We start from the raw sequence: 23,358 nt of genomic DNA on the forward strand, positions 1-23,358 counted from the left end.
TCTGGGTGATGATTTATATTCATAACACTGAAGCTGAGGTTGGAAATTAGAGCTGCCACTTTAAAATATGCTTGGTCTGGCTCTGGAGTTGTGAGGAGTGGATTCTTATCAGTGGTTGCATTAAAACAGCATCAGAGACAAGTGTATTTTTTAAATGGCAGCTCTAAGAAGCCTTCCTGTTTTATATTAAATCACGATTCTAAAAGGCTAAGCCCTGGATTAAAGATTTTGATTTGTCTCCATATTCTCTTAATCAGATCTCCTTCTCTTAATTCTCCACCCTTAGGAAAAATGAGAAACCACTTCTTCCTAATAGCTTTTATTATATCATTAGTTCCCAGTAGATATGAAACAACTCATCTTGGTTTGAAAGATAGATTTTTGGTACAACTGTGAAGCTGTTAAAAATAATATCAAGGATTCATCTTTATCATTTGGAAAGATGATAATATAAAGGCTGGAAGAATTCACATCAAAATAATAAAAATAGTGAATCTTTGTGATGGAATTACAGGTAGTTTTAAGTTTTTTCAGTGTTTTAATCTGATTATTTTATGTTCTTATAGTGAATATCTGTATGTATAGATACATTTAAAGAAGTTAAGTGTAGTAAGAGAGTTTTCCTTTAAGATAGTAGAGGTTGCCTTCTTTAAGACTGTTGAGGGGTTTGTAGAATCTGTTACTCTTCATATATTTTTCATCTGAATAGCATAAACTAGTCTCTTAAAGCAACTTCATCTGCTTCCTTTTACTTCTCAATTCTATATTTATAATTACTAAGTTATAATTCCCAATTAAAGGAGAGAAAAGATTTTTTGTTTGATCAGAATAATCAATTTATTAAAATTATTTTTAATCTCCAATGTATATCTGGGATAGATGACACAGGAGGACACAGGAAAGGCCAACTTGTGCTTCTGTGTCTGATTTCGTGTGATGCGGATCAAGTCACCCCATAGAGCTCAGCTGTGACTCTGCTGGGTCTGCCCCACCAAGAGATGATGGCTAAGAGGGAGATATTAATTACATGTTAGAAAGGACAAACCAGTGCAATAACAAGGGACTGAAACACAAATCTCATTTTTTTTTGGAAGCTCTATTAAAATCAAATATTAATCACGAGTTGTGAAATAGAACACAGGCAGTTAGGAGCTGCTAAAATATTAACACATCTATTGAAACAGAAACCCAAGCACTTTATTATCCTCATGACCAGCTCTGGGATTTCATAATTAAGTCTTTCAGTTTGATTTATTTAGACTCTAAGCAAACTTTCAAAGTGAGTTTGAGGGGCTTTGTACTTGGAACATGAATGCACTGCATTTCCCGAGGCAATTTGGAACTGGGGTTTCATCACTTCAACACCCTGCCTCAGAAGCAGGTATTCTGAGAAACTTCTCTTGAGCTTCTTTACTCATTAACTGTGAGAAGGACCCCAGAGATGTCCCTTAGCAGTGCGAATATTCAGGAGGGAGGGAGGGAAGGAAACATGTTATACTTAGGAGTGAAACTCTATTAGTCACAGCATATTCATTTCTCTTGGTCTGTTCTTTTTGGTACTACAAATGGATGCTTCCCTCTTATCTTCCATCTAAGCCCTTAAAGCTGGTTCTAAATATTTCCCGATTGGGCAGAGTGAGAGGAAAGATGTACCCCCTCCACATTTAGACACGTTATTCCTTTCATTCTCGAAGACGTACTGAGGAGCATTGGATCTAGCATAATCCTGAAACTGAATATGTGGCAAATTCTCAGATAATCTGAGCTTGAAGATACTATGTAAAATTTAACCCATCTCAAGGAACAGAGTTGGCGAATCAAGGAAGAGAATGAAACCTAAATATAGTATGGACTTATATTATGACAGTGTATCCAGTGATACCTAATAATCTTTGTTCCAGACAGAAGGGAGTGAATCACACACATGTGCCTAATTAGTGTTAATACAATGGGGGAGGTGGAGAGAGAAAGGAGAAAAAGGACAGGAGAAAGAGCATAGTGACAGGAAAGTGTCCAGGTTTAAAAGTATTGGGTTAACTCTGGGATACCCACTTCCAGCATTTGAAAATGACTAGTTGACCTTGGTCATTTGTCAAATCAGCTGCCAAAACGAGACCAAAATGAAGTAGAGTCTTTGATCACCATGATGATAGAGACAGCATAAAGGCTCACTGAGGGGAAAAAAGAATAAACGGCACCCCGAGAGAACAGGAAAGAACGTCTGGACCTTCTCCAAGTGCTCACATCAGTGGAGAATTTGTCCACCTTTCTCTGAAGTTCCAAGCTTCCAAGCCTATTGTTTGACAAACGGTACAAGTTACCCTCAGCATATCTTAGTAATCATACCTGAGATGGAGGAGCTGGCTGGGAAAAATCATTCAGTCTGGTGCTGCCACAGATATACAGCAGTGGAAGTGTGCCTGGGAGGAAGTGGAGATGTCTAATATGTTTCACAGCATAAATTTGGTCCTGATAGGCCCTTTCTTCCCTGGAGACTTTCTTCCCCGAAGCCTGAGCTACCAGCATCTTTTTGCATTGTTAGGAAGATGATCTGTAAGTAGAACTCATCTTAGACTGAGAAGGGATAACTATTTGTCTCTGCAGCCTTGTATGTCACCCCCTTCGGTGCTCATATCCCTCCTGCTCTGTGGTGATGCCTAGGCTCCCTGTGCCTGTGGCAGCCTCTGATGCTTCAGAGTGCCTTGATGAAGTCCCCCAACCAGCATGCTTTGACTTCCTAGTCTGATCACCTTTCTCCCTCCATCAAAGGGGTCAGAAGTATCCCATCCCTCCAGTCTTCCTCTTACCTTGATGTTGGAATTTGTCAGTCTCTCCTTATCACTTCATGATGTCCTTATGGTCTGTATGGATTTTCATAGGAGACGCCTGAAGACAAAATGCCTTGAGAAATGATGATGGCATTTAGACTCAAAAGCCCCCAGTTTGAGTCCACATTAATTGTGGAACCTTGAGAAAGGTCCTTACATAGTCTGAATCACAATTTATTAATTTGGCAAATGGAAGAGAGCACAATTTATTTCATAGGATAGAGTAAAATGTGATTATAGCTATGTAAAGCCTACTAATAAACTATTAAGCATTGAGTAATTGTTAGTGTTTTATTTTCATCATAGTAGAATTCTTGATTGACTAGCGAAAGAAGTATTTTTGGCAGAAGAGGAGGGTGCTTCTATCAAAATTCTAATATTGGACTGAGATTTTAAAATGTACCAACCCTTTGCAAGAATTTATTTCTCTAAGGTCTCAAAGGTGCCCCGCTTTGATTCTAGTGTGACCTCAGGGAAAGGCTACCAGTGTAATACTGAACACAGTCAAACTTTTAAGTTGGTATCTACCATATCCAGATAATTTTCTAGGCACCGAGGGATATAACAGAAGATAAAAGAGATGAAATCCCTTGGTTTCATGGAGCTTACGTTCTAGAGCATATCAGGGGCCTTAAGTTTTGACATGACTGGTACAAACTTTGGTGTTTTGGAAGGGCCTGAGAGGTCACCGGCCCCCCGCTTTACCGTGAGTGTCGTAGCGGGCCCTTCTTTCTTTTCTTCAACATGGCAGGCAGCATTGAGGAGTGTGCATGCACCCGAATCTCGAGCAGATGGGAGAAAGGCAAGTGGGAGTATCTCAACTTCCTTTTATTTCTGCATGGCCCCTTTTTCTCCAAAGTACGAGACTTTTTTTTTTTTTTTTAGCCAAAATCTATTTCTCTACTTAATGAATAACTCATTGTGGCACCCCAGCACCATATGACAAGAGGAAAGTACATCCAATTTCTATAACAGTACCTAGTTTTACTAAATAATAGAGCATTCTCTTGCTGCGGTGGAAGTCATGGCGGCAGATAATTTGGATACAAAGAGACGGTAGAGAGGAGAAGTCAGAAAAGGAAATTTAGTGCGCTTGCTGTGGGGCCATCGAGCCAGCCCCAGCTACTGTGAGCCCTCTGGCAAAGCAGTGGGATGAGGGCAGGATCAAGTGAACCCCTAGTTGGATGGAGAGAGTTGGATTGGGAGGATGGGTTGACCCTGATGGGTAAGCAGGGGAGCAAGGGATGGTAGCAGCCTAAAAGGTTAGCAGTAGGGTGAGAGAGGGGGAAGGAATGCTTCTAGGTAGGACTGGCAATGTTCAAAGAGAGCAATGAAGCGTTGAAGTGGAGGCTTCAATAGCCTATGTTTTTTAAGAAAGGGTCTTCCATAGATTGGAAGAGCACCCATCTGAGAATATCTGAACATAGCTGCAGTTCTCCAGGCACAGTTGTCTTGGTGTCCTGGGTCCATGCCTGATTCTCCTGCAGCAGCATCACAGAAAGGAAACTTGTGCCCCACATTTGAAGTACTAAAAATATGAACTTGATTCAAAGATAAACTGCAAACCATCACCATGTCTCATACTATGTCGTTTAAAAATTGTACCAAACTTGTATGATCTTCTACCCACAGCAATAAATGAATGGTACATACATCATCCTCAAATATTAGGAACAGGAGTATGATTTTAGAACTTAACCCTGTTCAACAAGTTTATCTAAAAAGACACATGTAATTCTTTGCATATATTCACTACTTTAAATTCTTTATATATTTTCATTCTTTTTAATTCTTCCTATATTTCCATTCCCACACACAAACAAAAGAGTGTAACTTTTCTGGAATTTTTAGCAATAGGCATAGCATGAAAACAGTATACTTCTTTTTGACCTTTAACACTAACATTTTAACTTACGAGAAAATGCACGCTTTTCTTCCAACTAAAATTAACTGTGACTGAAAACACAGCCTGTCCCTCTACTCGCTGCGTGCTTCTTTCTTGTCTCTGACTTGGTCTATCGCTTTGTTCCTTTCCATTCATCCCCTCTCCACCCACTCCGCCCGCCCTCACACAGGCAATTTATCCCAGACTAGACTCCTTAGGGGGACATATTACATTGCAATTTGAGTATCAAACTTCTCTTGCCTATTTTCCATTCAGCTGAGGAAGGTAAGTTGCCAGGGTCTCAGGTTTACTATTCATTTTCCTTAATGCATGATTCAGTGACTTCATTTAGGTGAATTTATTTTTGACTGATAAAACTGGATAGATCTAGGCTTTTGGATTTATTTCGGCAACATTGCTTTTTGAGACCACACTACATTTATCTTTTTCCCCCAGTGGATGTAGAAACAAACAAAGTACAACCTCTTGTAATGACTGTAAAGATGAGCATTTAAAAAAAGATAGACACTTTGAAATGGCCTTTCCCTCAATAGTCTCTTACAAGCCTTATGCTATACAAACTATTTTTATTCAAAATTGATATTTAAAGATCTGAGAAGAGGAGAAATGCAGCATTTTCTAAACAAAATATGCACATTGCCATAGAAGACAAGTGTAGTTGAAGCTTCAAGTGTGGCAGTTGAGGAAACAAAGTAAGCTATGCTTAGATGAAGTACAAACGTGTGCTGGAAAGGCAGTAATCTCTGGGCTACAGTCATGTGCCACGTAACAACGTACCCGTCAATCTCGTAAGATTATAACAGAGCTGAAAAATTCCTATTGCCTCGTGACATTGTAGCTGTCATAATGTCATACCAAAATGCATTATTCATATGTCTGTGGTGATGAACAGTGTTTACAAAGTCTATAGTAGTGTCATAGGCCTTCATATGCTCTCACCACTCACTCACTGACTCACCCAGAGCAACTTCCAGTCCTGCAGGGTCCATCCATGATAAGTGCCCTGTACAGGTATACCATTTTTTATCTTCTGTGCCGTATTTTTACTGTATCTTTCCTATGTTTAGATATACAAATACTTACAACTGTGTTACGATTGCCAACAGTATTCAGTAACATGCTATACAGGTTTGTAGCCTGGGAGCAATAGGTTAGTCCACATAGCCTGGGTGGAAGTGTACTCTGTGATGTCTGCCCGAGGGGAAAATTGCCTTATAACACATTTCTCAGAATGTATCCTCATCATTAAGCAACACATGGCTGTATATGTATTTAAATGTAGTGAATACTTAATTACTCCATAGTCAGAGAACCTAGTTGATTAAAAGATGTGTCATTTATTTGCTCACTCAAATGACCATGGTGGGGTGACCCTGACGTGTAAAATTCTTTGCTCTTCTGTGAGAATAGAAGGTGAATAAGCATGGTCTCTGCTGTCAAGGGGCTTAGAGTCTAAGTAGGAGAAACTCACAATGCTGTAAGTGCAAGAGAGCTGTGCCCCGGGTGAAATGGGAGGGTAGAAGAAGGGCCAGTGACTTGACATCTAGGGGCACTTGGGGTTGGAGATGGAGGAAATCAGTAGGCTTCCTGGAGAAGGTACAAAAAAGCTGACACTCCACTGATAAGTTACCCAGGCAAAGGGAAGAGGGGGACAAAAACGGTTCTTAAGGCAGAAAGGACAATATGAGTAAAGTCAATGAGGCAAGAAACCTAATGTACAAACACTAACGAATAGATTTAGGGAGTGGAAGGAGACCAGATTAAGGACAGAATCAGCAGATCAAAAGTCTCTTCTGTCTTGCTAAGTAGAACCATCTACTGCCGATGAGACCAAACTGAAGACTAATGATAGAATGATAATAATACCCAAAATACAGATTCTACCTCAAATTTATATGCTGTGTTATTATTATTATCACTATTTTGAAAAATGTCTTCATGAATATTCTGATTTGACAGAGAGAACCTGGCAAGGAATAAGTAGGTTAATAATACTGTCAAAATTAGGGATGAGAAAAATACAGGTATTTTAGGAATTTGGCCAAGGCCATGTAACTTGTTGGTACCAGATCGGGGCTTGGGACATGGGTCTTTGCTGTGACGTGGGCAGTATTCTGCCTGCCTGTGTAACCGAGACACCTTTGCGCAAAGCCTTCACCATACAGTGAAATCCAGCCCAGTCATCTTCTCACCAGTGGAGTTAGTCAGATGAACTTCTGTTTGGTAGAGTACAGTAGGGCCGACCCAACTGATGGGGAAAAAAAGCTCATAATGTATCATTCATTCTCTTCATATGAGAGAAGCAGATTGAGAAATAATTTGAAATACTTAGTAATAATACATTAGTAATAATTACTTACAATTGGTAATAATAAATATTACTAATGTAAGTAATAATAAATATTACTAATGTAAGTAATAATAAGAAGAACAGGTAACAACAGTGACAAATATATTTATTTGAGGAGCCAAGCACCAAGCAGAGCACTCTGCACTTACTTCTCAAACAACCCCCTGAGGCAGGTACTACTGTTGCCCCCATTTGACAAGTGAGCAAACTGAGGTTCAGTGACTTGCTTAAGTCACGCAAGTGACAAATAGAAGCACGATTCATTCGGACATTTGTCTGACCAAACCATGTAAAAAACAAAATAAATTTGTCTTTTCAAACCATGTGAAATTGCCTTTCTCACGTACTGCTGCTTGATTTATATAACACCTGCATTGTACCATCAATGAATAATTGATACTTAATAAACCATGTGAAGACAGCACATGAGAAGGCAGTAATGAACCAAGTAATGAATTCTACTTTAGAGGCTGCTGTTCTATAGCTATAGAAGCCCCATCTTATGATCTATAAGATGGTCCCACTGTTAAAAGAAAATAAATTAAATTAAAAGAAAAAAGAAAAGGAGAGAGAGAGAGAACATGCCAAACGTCTTAGACCCTAATGGAATTTAGCTGCTTTTTGTTTCGTGTGTGTGTGTGTGTGTGTGCGTGTGTGTGTTTCTTTTGTTTTTTACTAATTTAGCTTCAGGGGCTGGGCTGTAATGGAAATCTATTAGAAACTCTGTCCCTTGAATAAAAACCGAGTATACAAACCAAAGGAATGATAGAAAGCTGAACATACTGAAAACCTGTTAATTTTCAATAGTGTTTGAACTTCAGGTTTGGCTCCTATTCCTAAGAACCCAGCAGAATACATGGCTGTCTTCTTGCATTTCAATGTGTTTGCAGCTATGATCACTCTCCCTGTTGTAAAGAACACACAATTAGGTATTAAGATGTGACAAGATGATAGAAACGGGAAAGTGAAGATGGCACATGGGAAGGCAGTAATGAATCGGAATGCATATTTATCATCGTCTGTCATTGTTTACAAACAATGTAATGATTCCTGATTTAGAATTAAATTCCAGGCTCCTAATTTGTGAAGTCAATCAAACAACCCCAGCAGGTGCAGATCAGCAGAAGGACTAACCAAGTAAGTGTTCTGATATACAGGATAGAGCTGGAGAGAGCAAGAGCATCTTCTGTCAAAAACCAATTGGTTTAAGATTCAAAACAATCTATATTTTCAGATGCCTTAACCATTGACACAACTGTGACATAATTGTTGTCTAATACCCAGCTTAGACAAATCCTTTTCTTTCCTGAGCCTCACTTTTCTCATTTGTAAACCAGGAATAAGGAAATTTACCTCATAGAGTCCCTGCTGTCCATGTCCACTCCTAGAAGTCATCATCAGCTCTTGCCTGAACTTGGAATAGCCTGCTAATTGGCCTCCCGGCCTCTGTTCTCTGGAGAACAGCCAGAGTAAGCTTATAATAAAGACAGATCATGTAATTCTCCTGTTAAGGTCATCCTTCTTGATGCCCTGGTCTCTCTCCAACCTCATCTTCTACCATTCCCCCCTCTCTTAGCACATTTAAGCCACATAGGTCTCCTTTTATTCCTCGCACATGCCATCTTATTCCTACCTTAGGACCTTTGCATCTCATGTTCCTTTTGCCTATAATGATTTCCAAATAGTCTTCACAGGCTGGCTTCTTTTAGATATTAGGTCTTCACTCAAAGTCAACTTCCCTGAAGATTGCATCTGACAATTCTATCTATTGATTGCAACTCTCTCACTCCAAGTCACTTTATCATATCATCATGTTTTATTCTCTTCACAGCCATCATCACTACCTAAAATTTTATTATCTTTTACTTGTTTATTGTTTGTTCTTTTTTACTGGAATGTGAAATCTCTGTGGCCAGCCGTGTTCGCATTGTCTAGAGAATATCAAGTAGAAGGCAATCAGATATCATTTGAGTGCTGAGTGAATAAATGCAAGGATCAAATAAGGAATAATGAATGGAAATGGTTTTATAATCTATTAAGTATTATACAAATACTGGGTTTCACAATGCCTTCTCACTTGCTAAGTTATGGCTCTTCTTAAATCTTTGTCAAAGTAAAATGAGTGCAATTTTCAGCCAGAAACTCTTTCAAATGGGAACTTGCTTTCCAGAAACTTATAATTCAATGAAAGACAAAACTAGCACAAAGAGTAAAATAGAATTTCTTATAAAAAATTTAAGATATCCTGTTTCATTTTGCTAAGGTTAGTTTTCTGTTTTGCACCACGCCACTCTATACAACTGTATGAATGTATGTGTGTCACATAGAATTATTGAAAAAAAGAGATTTTTATAGAATTAGAGGAAACATATGGGAAAAGGGAGATTTGAAATAGTGATCATGAAAAAAGAGATCAGGATTTATCAATTGATCTTCCATAGGCCCATAAGAATTCCTAAATTGATCTCATTTCCTTCAATCTCACCTCTCCCCCAGCCTCTTCCTCTTCCTGATACCTTTTCACCTACCTATTAGCCAATTGGATGTCTTCTTTGGAAAATATATATTCCGTTCCTCTGCCCATTTTAAAATCAGATTTTTTTCTCTTGAGTTATGTGAGTTCTTTATATATTTTTAATATTAACCCATTATCAAATATATGGTTTGCAAATGTTTTCTTTCATTCTGTAGGTTGCCTTTTCATTTTGTTGTTTCTTTTGCTGTACAAAAGCATTTTAGTTTCATGTAGTCCCACTTAATTGAGTTTTGTTTTTGTTGTATGTGCTTTTGGTGTCATATCTAAAAATCTTTGCTAAGACCAATCATCAAGGAGCTTTTCCCTATGTTTTCTTCTAGGAGTTTTACAGTTTTACGTAACAAAAGTATTTTATTCAAGACTTTAATCCATTTTGAATTAATACAATCTCTATCAAAATTCTAATGGCATTTTTCACTGAAATAGGAAAAAAAAATCCTAAAATTTGTATGGAACTACAAAAGACCCCAAATAGCCAAAGCAGTACTGAGAAAGAACAAAGCTGGAGATGTACTTTCTGATTTCAAACTATATTACAAAGTAATAGTAATCAAAACAGTATGGTCCTGGCATAAAAATAGACACACAGACTAATGAAACAGAATCAAGAGCCCAGAAATAAACCCTCGCATATACTGTCAACTAATATTTGACAAGGGAGCCAAGACTACTCAATGAAGAAAAGATAGTCTCTTCAATAAATAGTGTTGGGAAAACTGGATAAACACACACAGAAGAATGAAATTGGACTCTTATCTTACACCACTCTTTTGGTTCTCTTTTATAAAAGCTCTTTCCTATCTGTTTTTCAGATGTTAACAATTGAGAGTGTGTCTAATTATCAATGCAGAAAGAAGAATGTATTTAATAACATGAGACCAAGCAATGTACAACGCACATCTCTCTCAGTCTAACTTCCTCATGGTTATCACAGGGATCATACTATTTATTTTCCATTCCCTCTGGTCTGGAAATCTTTAGTGCTAATTTATGTTGGTAGCACCCCTTTGCTTTTATTGCTTATTAGATACATTTGTCAACCCCCTTGAACAACTGTTTTAAGTGAATTAACCATGGAGGTGTAAAGGTGGGCTCCACATTGAAGCATATCTCTCCCTTTAAGAGAAGGGTGAGTTGGGCAATCTTATGAGGTTGGGCATTTGTGTTCAGTTAATGTGATTTAACAAAAGAAGGAAAATCATATATAAAGGAACAGTGAACTATTATCGCAGTGTACAATTTGTCTCCTCTTTCAGCAATTCTTGTAGCTCTTAAAGTCACTGCAGGTCAAGAATGGCCATACTTGCTCTAGAGCCAGGAGGAAGATTTATATATTAATAGATTTGTTCATCAGTGGTGTTTTACTGTATGTTATCAATCTATGCAATTGGGATTGATTTTCTGGTAGACAGTGCATGATGAGAGTCAAAAGTAGAGACAGCGAAGCAATATGAAGGCAGGTTTTAGGGCATTTGTCTATCGAAAGGAAAGCAGAAGAAACAAGATATTACCTATATAGTTACCTTTATTGAAATCACCTTTCAAATATTTCACATATTGTGATTAATATTAATGTTGCCATTTGGGTATCAAAAGTAATTGGTTCTCTTTTAAAAAGCCATTATTAGTGGGCACTGGATATATTCTAGGCACTGTGATCATGCTATGGACAAGTATTTAATTCTCACCCTCCTACCGGAGAAGTATTGTTATTTCCAACATTTTCAGATGAAGAAAATGAAAGTCACCAGCAGAGCTGAGTCCCATTCCCATTTCTTTGACTCCCATTCCCATTTCTTTGACTCTAAATCCCAGGTTTTGCCTGGCTCATTATGAAATTCCTGGGGTCAGACCACCCAAGTCTGCGTGATCGCTAGTCTCTTAAAGACTTCGGGTTAGTTGCTTAGCCTTTCTGCTCCTTAGTTGGCTCCTCTGTAAAATGTGAATAACAATAGAGCCACTTTATAGGGATGTTGCAAATCTCAAATGAAATTTTGCAAGGCAAATGCTGAACAACACCGGGCATAAGTAAACACTCAATTTAATGTTGCCTATTATTATTGCATGATCTCAGTATAGGCTGGGGGCATGTGGAGAAAATCCTCAGTTAGAGCCTCCTTTGTCCTATTTCAAAATCCTAATTAAAAGAATAGTGATTAGTCAGTGGACTAATCAATCCCACTTGCAGAGATACATGTTTAGACAGAGTTGCTAAATACTGTAGATCTTTCTAGTCTGTTATCATCTGAAGATAACCTGGTGAAAATGAGGCATTATGTCCCCCCCATGGCTAGGTATGGCCAAAGTGAAGAGGAAGAAATAAAAAAAAGGAATCAAGATGGGCCACGGAACTTCCCTATGCAATAGGCAAGTGAGAACTTTTGGGCAGGAGTAATCAAGTATGACCTTAACTGAAGAATGCTGAGACTAAGAGAAGGAAATAAAATAAAGAGGAAGAAAGCAAGTAAAAGGCAAAAAGGAAAATGAAATAAATGTGTCATCAAGGAGCACTTAAAAGAGCAAGGCAGTAGACTAGGAAGTCAAAATTCACAATTTCTTGCCTCGTACAAACCATTGCATTCCTCTGTTTAGAGAGAAACTCCATAGGTGAAAAACCTGAGCTAGGAAGTTTTAAGCATCACCAAAATTGGAAAATGATGTGAATAGAGATGAGGCATTGAATGGTTAGGAAAGTTAATTTTTACTTAAGTTGTATAATGCCTTAGAGGTTGTTTTATATGTATCAGTAAATAATTATGACTGAGGATCAATGAAAAATAAATGTTTACATACATACATAAGCAATTATTCAATTCTGGATAGGCCTATGGATTTTGCCATTATCTACAGGTCAGCATGTTTTTGTCACATGCATATTAAATGTCTAGTGATGTTCCTAAATATTTTTCATTCCAATGACCTTTACATGTCAGATTTTTCAATCTTTTCTTTTCCCCCAGTACAAGGTTCACTGTCTCTCACACACTCTAAACCAAAAATTATTTTCTATATACATCATTTGTTTTTTTCTCCCATTCATTTATCATGCAGATATTTCCTGAGCATCTACTATGTGCCCTGGAACCTTGGCCTGTATGCTCCCTCGAGTGTGCATTAGAATTCAGAAGGGGACAAACACAGGCCTTATGGTCTGATGTGGGAAACAGACACTAAACAAATAAACCTAGAAACATCCATAATTGCTCATGGTGATGGTATGAAAGAAACGGGCTAGAGATTGAGACTGGCTAAGCTGGGTTGGGGGATAGCTAGGTTAGGCCAATCTGAGAAATTGATGTTTAAACCAAGCTCTTGAAAACCAAAAAAAAAAAAAAAAAAAAGCTAAACAGATGAAAATCTGAAGAATAAATGTTCCTGGCAGAGGGACAAACAAATGCAAAACCCTATGGTATGTATAAGAAAGGGTAGCAAGGCATGAACTTAGGTGATGGCTTTATTTTCATTTCCTGACTCCTCATTCAGGCACCTGTTCCAGCAGATCAAGAGCTGTGTTTTTCTTTTGCATCTCGGGCAGGGTGAGTGTGCTGTTATTAAGCCGTCGCCTCTTAGCTCCAATCTACTGTGCTGTATGACACTGGGACTGGGATTCAGCTGACCACACTTCCTGTTTGCCCAGCTGGCTTCCTGCTAGATTCTCTCCATCGGGGATGCTGCAGTAAGACTGAGACGTGAGGCCAGGAGGACTCCTTGTCTGCTCATGCTCATCAGCCACAGCCCATCTTTTATTTGCCCCAGAAGCAGCTGGTCCCAGTTCCCATTTTTTTCTTTTCTGTAATTCCCAGAGTCAGGCCACTTCAGAGATACAGGCACCTGTAGGCGGCATGCCCTCCTCAGATGCCTGGGTCCCACCTCCACAGGGTAACTCTTGCAAGCTTCTGGGTTCTAATAACTCATCCTCTTTTATTTGTCTCCCCAGCCCTTAAGGTGGTAACTGCCTCCTGCTGTCACTATTTTCATCTCTTCAGTGTCACCTTCTTTTGCATTTTCACTCCTCCAATATCTGTTTAACCAATTCCTTACATTAAATTCTCCCTGGTAAGATAACAGGCAGAGTATCTGTTTTCCTGACTGGTCCTGACCAATGCATAGATGGTTCAACTGTCTGTCCTTGCCCAAACTTGCCCCCTCTTAATGAGGAGCCCCAGCTGGGCTCGTCCAAGGCCAAATGTACACGAGGGAAAAAAGTCAACCACAAACAAGAAATGATGATTGTCAAGCTTGAAGATGCATTTTTCTCAGAAGCTTGCACAGCCTGCCTATTCCCAATCTCCACTATGCAATATCTTTTCCAAGGTTAGCAGAATTATAAAAACATCAATTTGGCCGTTATTGACTTTTCGGCCAGGATACTAAGAATGTCTTTCAGCAGTCCCGATAAATTAAATCTGGCCACCTAGCTCACAGACGGGCAGGCTCCTGCATCACTGATGGAGAAGACAGTGGAAAGCATTTTTCCCAGCTGTCGCTGTAAATGGCGTGCGTTGCGCTCACAACCATTAGCAGGTGGAGAATTTGAAGTGTGGGTAGATTGCAGAGCTGCCTCTTTTAAAAATGCATAAGCACTTCGTGAGTTTGCTAAGTTGTGTTTTCTTCAGCTCCATTTGAATCTTTCCTAGGGGGAAACATTATGTAGTCTTCCTCTTTTTTCTTTATCAATAAGGACTCCCACAGGGCAACAGCGGAAGGAAACGAAGTCCAGTCAAATGGTTTGCTCGATTGGCCCTCAGTTTCCAGGTTGTAAAATATTGGAAAATTTGAGCTGTAAGGACTTAGGGCAATTGAGTTTCCTGTCCTTCCCCCAAATTCCTCCCAGCTCTGGGTTTAAATTTAGTTGATGGGCCTTCAAGTAAATTTTTACCCTAGATAACTCATCCATTTGTGAAAGTCTAAGCCCTGCACTAAAAAGGGACCTTCCTTCCAAAACTATCCTCTGGTCACACACTCTGTGTCAGACACTGTACCCACACCAAAGTCAGACATTACTAAATCTTCAACATACATTTTTCTGATGAGTCCAGTTATAGCATCAGTGTGCTTCTTGACATGATGCTCCAACCAGACCTAAGAATTGGTTGTGGAAACATAATAATCATATCTGACAGGCTCTCGATTTGTTTTATGTAGATCAGTATCTGGCTTATACTTGAATGAATAGGTACGAATGAATGGAATGCTTATTGGGTGCCATAAACCATGAAACACCTTTACATTATCTCATTTAATTTTCTTAAAACCTCCATGAAGAAGATACTAACTTTATTTTTCAGATGAGGAAACCAAGGCACAGGGAGGTGAAGTAATTTATTCAAGCTGACAAATTGTGGATCCTGACTCTGAAATCTGTCCTGCTATGTTATCAACTTGATACAATTTAGCAGATGTGTTTGGCTCATTCATTCATTCATTCATTCATTTATCCAACATTTATCAAACTTCTATTATGTGCCAGATACTAAAAATGGTATAATAACCCACAAATTCAGCAGTGGATATTTTAAAGTAAGGCAGAGCTGGTAGGCCCTTTGACCAGCAATTATTTAATAAGCCCCAAAAAGGCAATAGATTTTTGCTTTTTTAATATCAGTAAATCAGACTTTTCTTGGAATGAAATGGTTTTCTCCCCACATCTGGCTAATCAGCTGTATCCTATTTTCTCCTCAAATGGAGAGAATTATTATAGGCAGTATTGAAACTTCAGCAAATTGGGAGCAAAAATATGTTACAATTTGAAGTACCGAGGTATTTCTGAGATTGTTATTTGCTATAATTGGGAAGGATTCTCGGATGCCTTAGGGTTACCTTTCACAGATTCTTTCACACTTTCCAGGACTGGGGAGCACATGTCAGTGGGACTGCAAGGGCGAGAGCATCCACATGTTACTCCTTTGCTCTGGTTTAAAACCCCTGCTTGTGGTTGACTTCTTAGGAAGGGGGTAGTCAGACAGATAGTGCTTCCAGGAAAGACATGGGTGGCTATCTTCTCACATCTGATTGTTTTTCACATTTCACTATAACTCTTCACACAGCACCTCCAGCTAGACTATCTTAATCCCGTCTTTCTCCTTGATTTCAATATAATATATAGGCTTCAGAAGCCACCTTATGAATTATCTTGCCAAAATGGTAAAACATTCAAATGTTCTCATAAAATATTGAAGCATGTGGTAGTATGACAGTCTCCACGAAAATGAAGTCGTTCGATTTCCCTTTAATAGTGTTAGCGCCTAGAACAAGTGGAAAGTGATGTTTCCATTTGTCTGGAAGATGGAGGAGCTGACATTTAAATCCACGATCGTCCCAGCCTCCAAGGTTGGAAGTAGCCAAACCCGCGTCAGGGTCTCGGCTTGGACACGTAGTGGAGGGCTGCAAGCCAGTTTCCACGTCAGCACGCATGGCTCCCCCACCCGATGGTGTTTGTATTGTTAAATGGCTTTTAGAAAAGCTTCAGATTTCCCTCCAAGTCCAGTGACTGTTGTAACTTTACCTTTTCTCCTGGGCAGAAAAACACAGGCTTGCATTTCTGTTGGTTCAACAGGGTTTAGGAACAAAATATTTTGTTTCCTTGGTTTAAGGTAATAGGCAGGCATATCCCAACATTTTTTTCTTCTCCTTCTGTTTTCTCTCATGCCTCTGTTCTGCCTCTTCTTCTTCTTTTTTTTTCCCCCAAAGGTTAAGTTCAATTTTGAACTTTTCTCAAAAAGGATCCAACTAGATCAACTCTGGATAGGTGTAATTACTTTTTCTTGACTTGTTCATTTTTCCATCGAGTCATATGGGTATGGGAACAGGCAGGTTTGGTGAGGCAGAGGCAGAGGCAGACTCTCCCTCTGAAGGAGAGGAACAGTCTCCTCAAAATCAGGCTGGCCGACAGCAGTCACCTTCTATTGTGGTTATTTTCAGTTGCCATCTGGTTCACGTTGAGCGGTCTGTTGCACGGAAGATATTTATTTGTGATAGCTTGGGGTAACTAGGACATGAGTGCCATGGTGATTCCTTTTGGATCGTTACATTGCATTTAATGGGTATATAAATACAGCGATTATTCAGTCACATTTTTAAAAGTGGTTTGAAAGAGTTAGAGATAGTCTTGGAGTTGCGATTTACAGGGACTTCTTTGTTTTACTCCCTCTGGAAAACTATATCAAGATAAGTTGCTATAAATAGTTAAATCATTTAGATATGTAGAGCACAGGCATTGTACCAGAAGACAGGGCATAACTTTCCTTATAGTTTCCATTCTAGATTTCCTCTACTTTGACCGTATTTGAAATGGCAATAAAGTGGGATCTTATTATAAAGTGGCTCATTATTTCTGATAATAAGTTATAGTGCACATAAAAACTAGGTCTCCTATAAAATATATAGATACTACATCATCCTGGTCCCCAGTATTAGTATCATAAAGGGATTTTGTTTCCCTTTATTTTTTATGGCTTAAGTGCAATGAACTATATGAAGTGTCCAGTGCATAATGTATGATCAGCAAATAATAGTATTGGGTTCATGACTCCAAGACTGTGGCTGTTTGGAAGGCTGGAAGCAGGGAATGATATTTAGGAAACTGCTTTGTGCCATCATTGTGAATTTCCTAGTTCAGGGAGCCAACAACTGTGTATCTGAAAAAAATAGCTCTGCCTTCGAATAGCAAAATTCAGTGCTGCAAATCAAGACTCAGGGAAATAGGAAGAGAAGGACTCACGCTGGTTTAAATGTAACTTAGTGGATCATGTAACTAAAAAGTCCACTGACAGGAGTAGCTTCAGATATGGCTGGATCCAGGTACTTAAAAGTCATTATAGGGGTACAGTCTTTTATTGAATTTCTACATTGTTCTCTGAGCAACTTGCTGGGATTACAATAATGGACACTTTACTGTGCCCATTTTAGGGAGCTCGTGATATAGGAGCTGAGATGCAGAAGATAAAAAAGAATTAGAATGTGACATGTGCAATAGCAGAGACACAAAATAAAAAAAAATATGATTCAGAGAGAAAAAACTGACAACTATTTCTGAGGAGAGATGAATAAAACTTCAGAGTGAAGTTAAACCTTGTACAGTGTTTGAAAAGAGAAGAAGGAATTTTACAGACAGACAAATTGAAGAAAAATGGTTAGTTGCCTTGGGTACGGTATTTGGGAGATCTGTATTCAAATCCTAGCTCTGCCACTTACAGTTTGTGCAAACTATGGCAAGTTGGCTTAAACACTCATGGTCTTAGTTTGCTCGTATGGAGCTACCGACTCCATAGAATGATCATGAGAATCTGACGAGTTGATGGGTGCACAGAGCTTAATGTGGCAGCTGGCACAGAGTGAGCCCTTCCTGATAGCTATCGTTCCACTCTTACAGACCCCTTATTGTGCCTGACTACTGTCATGAAGAGCTTTGAATTAGGGTTTCACATTAGCCATAGCAAAACTGGCTAGCATTTATTGAGTGCTTACTGTGTACCACATATGGTGCTTAGAACTTCACTTGACTCATCTAAGTCCTCCCTGGACTTACAATTCCAAGTAGTATGAAAATTATTATCCTCATCTCAGAGATGAGGAAGCTAAAGGTCTGTGAATTTAAGGGGTCTGCTAACATAACAAGGTTAGTAAACAGTTCAGCTAAGTATCCTGACCCAGGGCTGTCAGACTCCGCTGGCTGTGAGCTTAAGCATTATATAGTATTTTTTCTTACACAAACCATTATTAACCTCCTCCCCTCAATGGACATGGCTTCCGTTGCAGCCACTTCTTGTAAAGATATGGTTGTGGGTGCTTGCGTGTGTGTGTTCAGGTGCTATCCTGCTACTCCAGCTGAGCTGCCTGGCATTAATTGCTCGGGTCCTGTGCTTCCTTGCAGGTGAGCCTTCCCGATGGTCACCCTCACATTGTGATTGCTGCTGCAAGAATGGCAAGGGTGACAAAGAAGGGGAAAGCGGTACGTCTTGCAACGACCTCTCCACCTCCAGCTGTGACAGCCAGTCTGAGGCCAGCTCCCCCCAGGAGACGGTCATCTGTGGGCCCGTGACACGCCAGACCAACATCCAGACTCTGGACCGTCCCATCAAGAAGGGCCCTGTGCAGCAGATCCAACAGTCTGAGATGCGGCGGAAAAGCGATCTGCTCCGGACCCTGACGTCGGGCTCCAGGGAGTCGAACATGAGCAGCAAAAAAAAAGCTGTTAAGGAAAAGCTCTCCATTGAGGAAGAGCTGGAAAAATGCATCCAGGATTTCCTCAAGATCAAAATTCCAGATCGGTTCCCTGAGAGAAAACATCCTTGGCAATCTGAACTCTTACGGAAGTATCGCCTATAGGGGAGGGCTGGGGGGTGGGAGAGGAAACCAATGTGTAAGCATTTTGAAATCAACCTCCTAAAAGAAATTCATATTTGAAAAGAAAATCAACAACTAACAATACACATTTGTTAGAACACAATGCCCATGGATATACTACTGCCTATTTACCTAATTTACCTTAACGCATAAATCCACAGGGTAGATTTCTTCTCAGATGTGGAAGTATAAGAAAATCTTTTTTGGGTTATTTGTTTGTTTGTTATCTCAGTCCCACATACTGAATATCCTATATATAATGAGAGCCAGCTACATAAGTGTAGCTGAGAGGCCTTGGGATTCATTTATCCCAAACTGGTTTTTCTCTCATCTCTACCTCCCTCCTTTGAAGGAGAATATGGTAGAAAGAGATGTGGCCTAATGGCATATGTTTGATTTTTTAATTTTCCTTTTCTCTTTGTTTATGGGGTAAGGGGAAACTGGCAGGTTTATATGACTTTTCACTCAAATATATTGTGTGCCACTTTATATTGATTCCGTGCGCGTGAGGATTTGTGCAACACAAGCACAACAAAGTCTGTATATACACACAGCACACATGACCCCAGGGCTGGAGTGCTGTGGGGTGTGCCTGGCCCCAGCGGCTCTCTCCCAGGGCACTGCAGACAGATGAGCCTCTGCTCTTTTCTTAAAACCCTTTTGGGAAGATTTCCCAGCCTCTCTTGGCAACACTTTCTAACATCGAATAACCCTCATCACCAACAAATAGTCTTCCTTATTTTGAAATGAACACCCTCAGGCTCCATTTCACTGCTGATGCTCTTTCTCTGCGCTCAGAGAGGGTGAGAAGAGCTAATCAGTTTTGGTATAAAACGAACATGCAGATGCACAAAAATCACTACTAAATGGCCCCACACTCAGCCTTCTCTACCCGGAGCTGAGCAGTCCTTCTTTCAATGTTTTCAGAGATCTTACTGCCCATGTTTTAATGGTGTGGCCTTTCCACATAATCCACCTTAAGTTCTCTCTGCATTCTCACATAGCTGTGGAAGTAAGAACACCACACAGTTCACACTTGAATCAGGGTCCAGCCTTTTCTTTAAGAAGGAATTGTATTCTACACACCTAATAATTTCTCATAACTTTTTAAACCTACAGTGCTACACCGCTACTTTCTTGTAGCCAACTGCATACAAGTCTGAATCAAGTCTGTTTGCCTTTGGGATTCTGGGATTTGACTGTGTCCATACGAGGATTAGCTGTCATTTCTCTCACGTCTGTGAACAACCCAACTAGATAACTGAAGCTCCAAAATTAAGGTTTTGGCTTTCTAAATTCTCTTTCTCGATTATGTCTTCGACCTGTATAGACACAGCCAAAAATAAACTTAATAGCCATCCAGCCACGTGACTCTGTATTCTATTAACATACCAATAGTTCTTTTCTAGAACTTGTGGTAAATGAAGATTGAGAGACCAGGTTTTATTTTTAGCATTCCTTATGCATTTTAGTGGGAACTGAAAAATAATTTGTCAATCATTAATTGTGTGCCAAGCACTCCTAATTTTTATCGTGCGTGTGTTCGTATATGTATCACAGGTAATAAAGGCAACTGGATTATGTCTGTAGGAGGGAAAAATAATGACCAATTGCTTTTTGAAATTTTTCATTGATGCACATTTATTATGTAAGAGATTCTGTCTTGATTCCTGCTATTAGTGCCCATTAGTATATGGATATCTTTCTGAACTTTTGTAATTCTTGCCTTTACACCTGTGTGACAGACTCAGCCAATGTCTTCTTGTGATGATTTGAATGGAGTTTAAAGGTTTACTTAAGTGAAAAAGAAAGTTTATTTGGGGAGTTATCAAGAGAAGTATCATTTATTAATTTAAGTGGTGGTCTTTTATGTGTCAATATATTAGCAGACATTTCATCTTAACTACAACATAGCTTTGTAAAGCCTACCAATATGTCTTCATTATTTTTAATGTTTCTTAACATCACATCAAAATACCATTCTCCTAACAATGGAAGATTTTGCAAAGAGTCACAGAACCTAATAGGTCAAAAAGAAGTTGAATTTGGTGAAAATATCCCCAAGCTCACTTTGGTCAAATGATTCTCGTGACCCTACTGGAAGTGCTGTCAAAGAGCTGGGGTTTAAATAAAATGGCCAAAGTCCCAACTTCCTTTAATTTCAGATCTGGCTTTGATGGTATCAAGGTAGAGACACACTAGTAAGAATTAGAGAACTGGTACGATGGCAGTCAACCCACTACTTTACATACTTTAAGTAGGAAATTAACCGCTTCAAAGAAAATGTTCATGGCATTATTTCTCTGTCCTTTGACCTGTCGTGGATTTCTTTTCTGCTTAGGCACTCTTTTATAGCCCCAGTGACAAAACTAGGGGTAGGACATCTGTTTAACAACAAAGTTTTTTTCACCTGGGCCAGCGCTAGACTGATACCCACCCCAAACAGTCCAAATAGCTAAGATGATAACATGGTGTGTGATAGCTTGGCTATTGGTATAGAGATAAATATAGTCCTGGTCAGTAAAGAACTCTAAGGAGGCACCAAGTACATGGAAATCTTCTGTCCTAGTTTGAGTGGCATTATCAAGTGACATCTTGAGGCCTGTGACATTGGAAATGAGTTCTGGGTAAGTGAGTTATAAGATTAAATGCTCTGGTGGCCCTGGTAGTCAGTTTGATTCAGACTTGTTTTCCTAAACTTAAAATCATTTTAAGAACTTTTTAGTTCGATTCTGGACAGAACAATATATGTGGCTCGCTTCTTAAATATCGGTTATGACAAGGGCCCTAAGTTGCTGATGTGAAAAAAACGAATAGCATCCTATGGGTCAAATGAATGAGGAATCATACGTGTGGAGTCCCAACTTAGGTTGCCTCCTGGGAAATCCTGCAGTGCTAAAATCCAGTGAGCTTAGGAAGGTCATTCCCTACAGGTATGTGGCTCTCCTGAAGCAAGAAACATATTTATATAGTCCTCCTACCCAGTATCAAAAAGGGAGTGATCTGCATTTATCAGGAAAAGGGGAAGACAGGAAAATAAAACTGCTAGATCATTGTGGTAGGGTGCTATTCCTCCCCCACTAAGAAAAAATTACACTGAGATGTGGCCATAAAACAAGAAAGTGAAGAAGTTTCCAAGTTATACAGAGATGTTGTCTTTTGTACTCGTAGGCACAGTTATCTTACTGGAAATGCATGCATGGTGAGTTAAAATAAAAGGGGAACAGTGCGCAAATCATAAATGTTCCCTTTGCTCTTTATTCCTCCATAGTTCTGTCTATCCCCAATTGATTCATTTGGGGCGGATACACTTATGAAAGGAGAGTCAACGTGGAGTTTTTCACTGTTCAGTTGGCCTTGTTTGATTCAGAGGCATTTTATCTGTAGGCGCAGATGTTGTTCATTCTGGGCCCTCTTAGTTGCCACTGCTTGCACTTCTGGATTGCTTTTGCTTTTCTTGGTTTTAGACTCCTCTCTGATTATCCTTTGTCTGTGCCAAGCAAAACATTCTACAGTGAGAAATTAAAGGCAAATATGGTGTTTTGCAAAATCGCTTGATGCCATCTCCCATAATGGGAGGCAAAGTTTGATTCTTATACTTTTTCCTTTGCTTCAGTTTCAACCTTCCAACTCTGTAGTTACCATAGTGGATTAGCCCAGAGCGCTTGAGCGCTGGTATTTCTGCCATGTCCTGCAAGATATCATGTCGTGGAATTTGATTAACCTTGGTCTCCTAGGTGATCTTTACTAGAATTAATGAGACACTTTCTGTGAACTTTTAGGAGGAATTTTTTGTCACCTTCACCTGACATAGCAGTTTTCAAAGGAAAAAATGAAGGCAGTTACCCACCCCCACCCCGCCCCCAGTGACTCTGAGACAGATAAATATTTTTGCCAATTTGTATGCGAGATTATAGGTTTAGCATGGATCATTTCTCTTTAATGTCTTGATATTGTTAGTATCTTGCAATCTTGATGGCTCGCTGTTTCAATTTATTTATTTTCTTTTATATTGTCAAAATAACACACTAGAGAAAGAATCAGAATAACTGTTCTGTGTTCTGAGTTAAAATGGAGTTAGATGTCATTTGTATAGGACTGAACAATGATTAATATCTGCAGAGAAATTAGACCAAATGAAACCTGCTGGAATGAGTTTGATTTATATTGCTTTCATCATTCTGGTTTTAGATGAAATAGTTATTGCTCTCCACACCGCTAAAAGAAGAGTCTTAAACTTTAATAATCACAGCATTGTGATGCAACCAGAGCTTATTTGTTTTAAGGGCAGGTTTTTCTCATTTTGCCATATACAGTGGAATGGAGATTCTTTTTCCAGTGACCTCCATTGCAAACTTTTTAGCAGTGTTTTTTAATACTCCGCATGCACAAG

The 23,358-nt window shown here is 39.3% G+C and overlaps 1 protein-coding gene across 8 annotated transcripts in view; it reads left to right on the forward strand.

The window, feature by feature from the left end:
- Positions 1-22,167, forward strand: part of KCTD16 (potassium channel tetramerization domain containing 16) — a 234,122-nt gene extending 211,955 nt beyond the window's left edge. For all 8 annotated transcript variants that reach the window (XM_039836438.1, XM_039836440.1, XM_039836442.1 and 5 more), the window contains one exon: positions 18,493-22,167. In XM_039836438.1, coding sequence (XP_039692372.1) covers positions 18,493-18,947 — 455 coding nt within the window. In that variant the 3' untranslated portion in view covers positions 18,948-22,167. The remainder of the gene's footprint in view (positions 1-18,492) is intronic.
- The last annotated feature ends 1,191 nt before the right edge of the window (positions 22,168-23,358 follow it).

Source organism: Pteropus medius, unplaced genomic scaffold (assembly GCF_902729225.1).
Source record: "Pteropus medius unplaced genomic scaffold, Ma_sr-lr_union100, whole genome shotgun sequence".
Classification (NCBI taxonomy): Eukaryota; Metazoa; Chordata; class Mammalia; order Chiroptera; family Pteropodidae; genus Pteropus; species Pteropus medius.